This window comes from Alligator sinensis, unplaced genomic scaffold (genome assembly GCF_000455745.1).
Source record: "Alligator sinensis unplaced genomic scaffold, ASM45574v1 scaffold138_1, whole genome shotgun sequence".
Classification (NCBI taxonomy): Eukaryota; Metazoa; Chordata; order Crocodylia; family Alligatoridae; genus Alligator; species Alligator sinensis.
This window is the reverse complement of record NW_005841862.1, coordinates 4,968,246-4,978,500: the sequence shown is the minus strand read 5'-3', so window position 1 is coordinate 4,978,500 and position 10,255 is coordinate 4,968,246. Positions and strand designations below refer to the sequence as shown.

Genomic DNA, 10,255 nt, shown 5'->3' with positions numbered 1-10,255 from the left:
TTCCTGCTATTTTCATTCAAATCTGCCAAAAAATGATAAAGTTATAGGCAGTTGACTAAACAAAATGGAACAGTGCTTTGAAATTAAATAAAACTCAAAACGAAACAGTATCCCGGCAAAACGGTGAAATGGAAGTCTAAACAAAATGGTGCTATTTCACACAGCCCTAGTGCCAAGTATGTGGGGGCCTGAGAGCCCTGTACCCCCTCCCCCAAGAAGAGGGCTGTCACCTGAAATGTGTAAAACTTTCCACATGTTCATCATCTTAGCCCCCTGCCACAAACAAAAATAAAAGTTGGTGTTTATGTACTACATCCATCCAGATTCATCTTAAACTAATTTTGGCCATTTTGAAAGCAGTTTATGTGCACTGAACTTCTGCTGTGTTACAGATTAGAAGCAGTTTCCAATCACATACTGGTTTATATGTAATTTCTGTGCCTTGCCAAGGAGTTTAAATTCTCTCCAGGAAAAGAAGAGAAGCTAGCAGAATGACCTGAAAGTCAGGAGTGATGCTTGAAGTGAATTACAAGGAAGATGTATGTAGTTGTAATATGTTGAACAGCTTGGAGAAGAGAAAACAGCAGCATTTTTACTCGTGCAAACACGGCGGCACTGGGTACTTTGAAAAGTGGCCAGCGCTGCAACTTTTCTAGTTATATAAGTGACGAAATGCACATCAGCTCTGAGAAAATGGTGGTGGTGCACTTTTGAACTAAAACGCATCAGAGGTGCTTTAGGTCAAAAGTGCACTGCCATCACTTTCTGCACAGACGTGCATTTTGCCACTTATACAACTGCACAAGGCACAGTGCAGTTCGCCTCCGCTCACTTGCAGAGCAGACTTGATTAATCAAATCTGCTCCAAAGCAGCCAATCTCTGGTGCGCTTTAGGTCAAAAGTGCACTGCCATCACTTTCTGCACAGACGTGCATTTTGCCACTTATACAACTGCACAAGGCACAGTGCAGTTCGCCTCCGCTCACTTGCAGAGCAGACTTGATTAATCAAATCTGCTCCAAAGCAGCCAATCTCTGGTGCGTCGTGGGACAAAAAAGTATGTGTATAAATGCCCCAACCCACTGAAGAGACTTCTGTAGCCCTTGCAAGATAGCTAGGGTACAGAGCGGAGTGATTTAGTTAGGAGGGACCAAGGGATATAAATCAATTTATTTGACTTTGGCTTGCGTCATGGTTCTTATACTCTATGTGAGCCAGATTCTGCCTACTGCTAAACCTCTACTAAAATTAATAGAAATTACAGGTACACAAGTATGGGCAAAATTGTCCCAATATACTGTATAGTTAAGTATATCTTCATCTAAACAACACTATATTAGCAACCTCTTCTTAGGGATAGGTTTGATTTTAAATTTCAAAAACAAACCAGAATAAAAGTAAAAATCATCATTTATTACCCCAGGTAAGCCAGCAGATGTGGGAGATCCTAGCATTTACTTCCATTTTCTTATGCCATCTCCCCATTCTCCAATAATATCTTGTCAATAATTTCAGTCCTTTTTTAAGCAAACAAAGGGAACTTCCACATGAGAGTCTTCATTAATATGAAGTTCAAGTTGTGCATGTATGTTTCCTGCTCCCCTCAGACTCATATTTCAGCCTGTTTTAAAGGATTTCTACATATTAGCTTCCTGTACCACGTGGAATATAGAAGCTCAGGAATAAAATCATGATCCCACTTAAGTCAATAGGAGTTTTTCCACTGGCATCAGTGGAGCCATGATTCATTCAGATGCCAGGGCAAAAAAAAAGGAGGAAAAATACTTAACCAAGCTTTATTGAAAAAGAAAGTTTGAGGACAAAGGTTTGGAAGTCTTACCAGCTACAAATCAGCATAGTAATCTCTATGCAAACTCTTTCTGATACTCTTTTTTTTTTTAATGATTTCTTCAGTGTTATTGCCATACTCTTTCCTTGCTATCTCATCTCCTTCCACTTGCTAAAAATCAGTACTCTGACCGTGAAGCTCACTATCGAGATCAGAGGAACAAGAGATTTGGAGTTTGTTTGTTTTTTCTGCTGCTGTTAGTCTAGATGCTGTATGGAGTCTTCTCAGCCACACATGAAGCCAAATCATGCTCAGTTATATTGTTATAATACCACTGAATTCAGTGAAGCTGTACCACTGTAATGGAGAGCAGAGTGTAGCTCATGGTGGTTGCTTTTGTAAACAGACCAGGTCACTGACGGCTACAATGAACTGAGTGCGGTCATGAAAGTGGCAGTCATGAAATTGGCAGACAATCAAGAAGCAAAGAAAGAAAAGAAATAAATGTGTTGGGTTTTTTTATTAATATTTTACCAATCGGAATTGAACTGTGACTCCCAGCTTTTCTAGGCATTTTCTCCTCTTTAGTCCTTTTCCCCTTGTTACCCACCGTAAATGTCACTTGGCATGTGCTGCTACTTTTCTTACTGTACTTGAAGTTTTTCTTTCTTGATTCCCCAGACTACAATGGTGTTCTTTAAGGAAGCTGTAGAACACATTACAAGAGCTGCTAGAGTTTTTCGACAGCCAGGTGCTCACATGATCCTGGTAAGAAAATTAATCTTTTATATTTACATAGCTGTACATTTAAAAAAAAAAAACCATAAAGGCACCCATGGAATTGGGGTTTTATGCAGAATTTGCACTTGTCCTGACCAAGAAGGTTCATTTAACTTGCATTACCTTTTATTATCTCTCCATGTTCTGCCTGATTAAATGCAAGTTAAGATCAGAACTAACGTTTGTTTCATTTGTGTTTACCAGCTGTAAGCTAAGTTGAAAATTGAAATTGTATTTTAAAGGAAATTATTCCTGCACTGAATACTATTACTCATTCATTTATGTTCCCTGTATGACCACATCATCCCTCCAGCTCCAGGAATGCTTTACCTCAAGACGCTGAATTTTTGGTTGTAGCGGTGTTGGTCTAAGGACATGGCAGGCAAGGTTCTTTGGGTAGATGTGATATCTTTTATTAGACCAACTGAGTAGTTGGAAAAAAGTTCTTGGCAAGCTTTCAGGCACAGACACCCTTTGTCTGGCATAGGGAGTCTCTGCTGGTCTGAGACTCCAAGGAATGAGAGAAGGTAAAAGTGTGGTAGGATGTCAGTGAAAATGTAAATAGGTAGAGATAAGCAAGACAAAAGGTAAAGCAAGGGAGGGGAGGAGGAAGAGAGCAGGGGGAGAGAGGGGAAAAAAGGGTCAGAGAGAGAAGGTCTCTTTTTTTTCTTTTTCAATTTGAGCTGGGGAAGGAGCAGTTTGCAGGCAGAAAACAGACTGAAACCCAGTAGACCACATCTCGGGATCCAGCCCGCAAACTGACCCTGCACACAGGATCCAGCCCACAAACCAGCCCTGTGACACTCATCAGGTCCATGGGGCCCCAGGAGTTGAACAGCACTGATCTATATAGAATAATTAAGCTAGATCTTAAAATAACTTTTCAAAATCATCTTGAAATTTTTCCAAATTTAGCACAAAATATGTATAGTTTGCTCTTTGCCACATTATCTGAGGAAGATTTTGTGAGTCAAAATGTTTTGAAACATATGCCACAAGCTGGGAATTTTGGGAGTTTGGGTTCTATTTCTAACTGTACCCATGACTTATTTTGTGACTTTGAAGTTGTCAATTTAGCTTTTTTTGCCTCATTTTTTTCCACTTATTAAATGGGGAAAATATTTAACTTTCTAAAGGGCTTTTAAATTTGTGAATTAAAAGAAATGAGAAAAAATTAGCCCAAGAATGTTTAAATTTCTGTCACACCCTACTGTACTGCAATTTATATAGTACAGTACTTTAACAGAATCAAATAAACTTGAGAGTAGAAAAAACATAAAACACTGGTACAATGCATGTGTAGTTATACAAATGTTTCATTTTATATTTAATTATGAATATATTGAATACCAAAGAGGTTCTTCAGTCATTATATGTAAATATAAATAAGGTTATATATAAAAACTGATATTTTTCTGCAGATTGGACTGGATGGAAATGGGAAAGTAACATGTGTGACTCTAGCCTGCTATTTATCAAACTGCAGTCTTTTTAGGTTGTCTATTACGCACAGTTATACTTACTCAGATTTCAGAGAGGACCTGAAAAAAGTCTATAGGCAAACAGGGCTGGAGGGACAGAGGACTGTTTTTCTTATCACTGATTCAGACATACTGAAGGTAAACAGTCTTTTATATGATATTATTGCCAAAATGAGGGCATGTTGATGGATGCATGTATGTTTAATTTAGAGTTACACCAAAGTGCATATGTACAAACAAATAGAGACCAAGATCCAAAAGTCATGCTATATAATTCTCATTCAAAGTCAATAGCAAAACCAATAGATTTCAATAGTGAAGAACTGAGCTTGTGGCATTTAATCTATAATGATAAATCTTTTTTTTTCCTAGACTGTGTTCTTATGTCACTCTGATATGAAAAAATGAGTGCCAAGTTTAACTGAGAGTTGAAAATTAAACATTTTCAAAGAACAGTCTTAAGGAAAATTACTTATCAGAATATATATACAATTTATTGATGGTTGGAAAATTTGGATATTTGACTTCTTGTTTCAACATATATTTTTGGCTGTGGGTTTTTTAATGTGCCCCTGTATATCATCTCGTCTGGTTTTTTTGTACTTATATCCTTTGGTTTTTATATATGTCATATATGTCCCTAGTAAACCCCAAACCAGTATTTGAACTGTCACTGTTTGGGTATCCTCAAAAAGGTTTTGAGCTATGATTTTGTTGCTTATGTGGAGTACATATCTTTTCTCTGAAAACTGGATTGGAATGTTGGCAAGAACAAACCATCATATAAGATTTCTAGTACTTTAATTTTTGATGGGGTCAGATATAATAGGAGAATAGTCCTTTTTGTAAAACTTCCTTTTCTTTTTTTCGTTCAAAATCAAGATATGTAGCAGTATGGGAAAACTGAGACACACTATAAAAATTAACTAGTCTTTTCTACCTTAAAAAAGTGTCAGGTTTGATTAGAGTTGTAGGCAAAGATGTGGATTAATTCCTTTTTTATTCAGACTCCTCCACCCTTTATACACATAATCCAAATACCACAAATGCAGTGGTCACCAACCAAGAATCCCAGAGCCTCTTGAGGTCAATCCTGGGCTGGGGAGTCTGAGTGCATGTGCATGTGCATGCATGCCTCCCCCAGCCCAGCAGGTCAGTCGGTGGAGGAGGGAATGGGTGGGTGACCGGGGCACAATGTCCAGCCCGCAGTGGGAGCCACCACTTCTGCGCACAGATGGGGGGGCATATGCCTCCCCAAAACGTGGGGCAGCACCGGCGGCTGCAGCTCTGAGGTAGGTAGTGGGGCTGGAGCAGGGACAGGCTGTGAGTGGCTCATCCAGGGGACATGGGGAGAGGGGGTGCACAGCCTGGAAGGTCATGTGCCCCCAGATCTGCCTGCAGAGTGGGATGGGCTGTGGGCTGTTCCTGCTGGGCTGCTCCCAGCCGGGCTGTGCTGAGGCCAGGTGGCAGCAGTGGCAGCACTGTGATCAAGGCCATGGAGGGGGCCATAGCCCACCCCCACTCCTGCTCCCAGCACCGCCGCTGCCCGTCCCAAGTGCAACATGGGCCAGGCCCAGTGGGAACATCCTGGCACAGCCTTCCCCTCCCACCGCTCCTTCCCCCCCCCACCAAGGACATGGGGCCCAGGGGACTGGTGGACCTGGGGTAGGGTGGGCTGCAGCTGCGGGCTAGAAGTCTGTGCCGGGCTGTTCCCATCAGACTGGCAGGTGGCTGCAGCACTGGGAGTGGGGGGGCTACAGCCCCCCTCCTTGGCCTCGCTCCCAGTGCTGCCACTTCTGCCTGGCCTCAGCACAGCCTAGCCAGGAACAGCGCAGCACTGCCCAGCCCACAGCCATAAAGGTTGGAGACCACTACCATAAAGTATTATGTTGTTAATTTTACAATCAAACAACAAGCTATGGAGGGACTACTAATTGCTGTCCTTCCTCTTAGGAATGTTTTTTAGAAGATTTGAGCTATATTCTGAATTCTGGAGAAGTACCTGACTTATTTGATAAAGAAGAGGTAGAAGATATTGTTGTGAAACTTACAGCTGTTGCCGAAAAGGCTAACTACTCTAACAGCAGAGAAGCTATTCTTTCTTTTTTTCTGCAGGTATTTTGTTAATTACATTAATATCAGAGGATTTTGAAACTTTTTTTAATCAAAATGTTAGAGTGCCACATGCTGCTCAGGCTGAAGACATGTTTTGCCATTGGCATCAGTTAAATAGAAAGAGGTCCCAAGCCTACATACTTCAAGAGTCTACTTAGGCCAGTAGTACTCAACCTCCAGCACAGAGAACAGAAGTGACTGAGAGAGCCATGTTATCTATCCTGTGAGGTTCTCTGTGGGTCCAGAAATTTGGTGACAGGGGTGCATTGGCAGCATTAATTACTGCTCCTCTGCTGCCAAATTTATGGACCTGTGGGAAGCCCCAAAGACATGGCCTTGCATGCTAGTTCACACCAGCGTGCAGGATCACTCCATAAGCAGATTTGGTGCTCTGGATTGGACCAGCATATAGGATCATACCCATAAACTAACCCTGCACAGGATCAAGTGCACACACAAACCCTGCACACAGGATCTGACCCACAGACCATCCCCACATCACTCATTTGGCTCATGGGACCATACAGATTGAACACCACTAGGACAATTAAGTCAGTTTTGGAAGCAGAACTTGGGCTAGATCCTATTCCTATTAGAAGTCTAATTAAGATCTGATTTCTTTCTTTCTGAATCCAAACAAAACCATAACCCCTGTAGCATGCCTTCATTTTATAGGACAGCTACCCTAAGGTGATAACAAGGGACAGAAATTACCCATTAACTGGAATAAGTGGTTGGAAACCAGTTCAAATCTGTAACACAACAGAAGTTCAGTACACATAAACTGCTTTCAAAATGGCCAAAATTGGTTTAAGATAAACCTGGATGCATGTAATATCAGACTTAACTGATTTAGGTTAAATCAGTTTATTGAACTTCTGTCCCAGATCTCCTCAAGATTCAGATCAACTCACAGTGCCCCAGCATCCCAGGATAATTTGCACCTCCCCCACAAACCCTCACCCCTCACAGAGTGGGTGGGCTAGACTTGGCCCAAGCTGTCTGCTCCAGTAGAGCAGGGAGGCATGCTCTAGAGCCCCCCAGCTTCTAGCTTGGACCACTGCAGGCATGTGGTAGGGGTGTGCAAAAGGGCCCCTATTTGATTTGGATTTGTCCCGAATCAGGGACAGCGATTCAATTCATTGATTCAGATCACTGTCCCCTATTCAATTCGGCCAAATCCGAATCTGAAGACTTGATGCTGATTCAGAGAATCAGCGATGTGGCCATAGACACAGCTTTAAATGTTTTTTCTACATACCTCAAAGTACCAGGTGTGGCTCATGAACACTGCAATGGTGGGATGGATGGAGAATCCCACAGGAGCATGGGGGAGGCTTTGCATGCTCAGCAGTGAACTCAGAAGTCCGCTGGAGAGCAAACTGGGGGGGGAGCCCCCACACCTCCCTGGCTTGGTGATCGGCCATAGGGAGACCCTAGGTGCCCCCCCAGACCCAGGAGGCACCAGTCACCAAGCCAGGGAGTCACAGGGGGCCTCTCTGCATGCTCCCCAGCGGACCCAGAAGTGGACCAGATCGAGGCCCCTGTGGAGAGGGAGGGAGTGGGGCAAGGGCAAGTGCTGCCCAGCCAGGGTGAAGCAGGACACCAGATGGAGCCGTAAGTGGCTCATCGGGAGGGCACAGTGAGGGGCAGCAGCTCCCACCACAGTGCGCACCCCCAGGGGAGGCATGGGGGAGGCAGGTGCCTCCCAGATCTGAGCATGAGGCATGGGTGGGCTGCCTCTGTGCACTCAGGGGAGGATGCAGCGCCAGGGTTTTCCCGGCATGGGGGGGGCTGGGCCAGGGCTGCACTTGGGATGGGCAGTGGTGACGCTGGGAAGGGGACTATGAGGGGCGCAGCCCCAGCCCAGCCCCACCCCATGCCAGGAAATGCCCAATGCCACCCCCAGCCTGCAGTGGCAGCCTGTCTTTGCTCTGCACACATTTCCTGAGGGCACACAGACCTCATGCCACCCCCAGGGTTGCACACAGTGGTGGGAGCCACCCCCCCAATGAACTGCTCGTGGCTCCTGCCCCAGCTACACTCCCTCCCTTAATCTGCCCCCCTATGCCCCTTTCCTCTCCTCGCACCTTCCCCCCAACAGAATTACTAGCTGGACGCTGCTCTCCAAGTTGCCGGACTGGCTGCATGCATGCTGTAGCTTCACACATGCATGTGGCATTTATCGGCAACATGGTAAGCCACATCAGCCAAAAAAGCCAATTGCCGATACTGTCAATTTTCCTTTTATCAGTGCCGATACGATATGGACCTATGTATCGATGCACCTCTAATAATTACTTTGCACATGTAGCTGTATGATTAACCAGTTAATTGTGTAATATATGTAATATGTAGCAGGGGCCTTATACCACCTAATAGGCAGAATAGAATCTGGCCCTTAGGCTCCAAGTCATTTAGGCTTTTTTTTTTAAGTTATTACATATTTATGTTTCTGTTTATAAAAATGTTAAATAGTGGTATTTTTTAATTTTGCCTGTGGTTTTCCATTTATCTATGAAGGCTGATTATTAAACTATTTCATTTGCTGAAAGTGTTTTTTTCTGGGGGGTTGTGGGGGAGGGGGTTAGGTGGGCAAGAGGAAAGAGGTCCCCTGAGCAAAATAAGCATAAAAAATTAGACACAGTATGCCAACCAGTTTCCACCACAGTGGCACATCTACACAAGACATTTTACTGTGCATTAGACTAATCTAATGTGCAGTAAGGCATCACCATCTACACATGCACTGTACTTACTCTGCAGTAAATTAGGCTAATGTGTTGTTCGCTAGCACCAGGAAATACAGGCACTAAATTAATGGCAAATTAGCTGCCACACAGTAGTGTAGATGCTGACTGGAAGCAATTTGGTCGGGACCCAATCACCATGTGGCAGGGAGAGCTGTCTTGGCAGCTTAGACTGCTGCATCCCAGCAGCATGGAGATCAGAAGGTCCGAATCCGCACATGGCCAGGAGAGCCATCCCTGCTCAGAGGAGCCAGTGTCTGCAAGCCATATGGAGATCAGGATCCTCACATGGCTGGCAGGCAGTGTCCCTGCTCAGCAAGGATGGCTCTCCCAGCCACATAGGAATTGGGACTGGCCCCCCATGTCCCCTGCCAGCCCTGAGGCTCCCCCTGGCTACTGCAGGGGGGCAGAGCAACGCAGGAGCAGCCCTGGCCTGGGCTGCTCCTGGCAGGCGCAATTTACTCTGGACAGGGGCTCACACGGAGACATGTACCCCAGAGCACTTCAATGAGCCTGTATTTTCTGCAAAGAATATTCAGGCACATTAATTGCATGTGTAGATGTGCCCAGTAGGGATCCAATCCTATAGTCCTTATGAAAGTGTAACTCAGCTCTATTGCTACAGTCAGTATGAATGTGTGAGGATCAGGTCAGATCCGTGGGATTTGGGATCACCATGTGGCTGGCAGACAGCATCCCCGCTGAGCAAGGACAGCCCCCCCGGCTATGTGGGGATCAGGACCAGCCCCCATATTCCCTGCCAGCCTTGGGGCTCCCCCTGACTGCTGCAGTGGGGCAGAGCAGGGTAGGAACAGCCCTGGACTGAGCTGTTCCTGTCAGGTGCAATTTGCTCCTGATGGGGGCGCACACATAGATGCACTTTAATGAGCCTGAATTTTCTGTGAAGAAAAGTCAGACGCATTAATTCCATGTGTAGATGTGCCCAGTAGGAATCTGTTCCTACAGTCCTTATGAATGTTTAACTGCTCCACCCAAGCAGGGGGCAGAACATGCTCCCTTAACAATCCCCACAACTTGCAGCAAGGAGATGCAGGCTGACCCTGAGCAGCCAATCAGGGCAGCCCAGTACACAGTTGCCATCTGTCTCCAGGCAGACCAAGGGAGCCTGTAGACCATGCTGAGATGTGTGCTCTCTGCTGTTCAGGGGCCCAGCATTCCAATGTCTGTTGAGATTGAATCATAGAAAATTAGGGTTGGAAGGGACCTCAGGAGGTCATCTAGTCCAGTCCCCTGCTCAAAGCAGGACCATCCCTAACTGGATCATCCCAGCCAGGACTTTGTCTAGCCAGATCTTAAAAGCCTCCAACGTGGAGATTCCA

The 10,255-nt window shown here is 44.9% G+C and overlaps 1 protein-coding gene across 1 annotated transcript in view; it reads left to right on the top strand.

Annotated features, from left to right (window-relative positions):
* Positions 1 to 10,255, top strand: part of DNAH14 (dynein axonemal heavy chain 14) — a gene marked incomplete at its 5' end in the record, with an annotated part of 183,029 nt that overhangs the window by 88,628 nt on the left and 84,146 nt on the right. The window contains 2 exons of the mRNA XM_025216414.1: positions 3,991 to 4,188; positions 6,004 to 6,165. Of these exons, the coding sequence (XP_025072199.1) occupies positions 3,991 to 4,188; positions 6,004 to 6,165 (360 nt within the window). The remainder of the gene's footprint in view (positions 1 to 3,990; positions 4,189 to 6,003; positions 6,166 to 10,255) is intronic.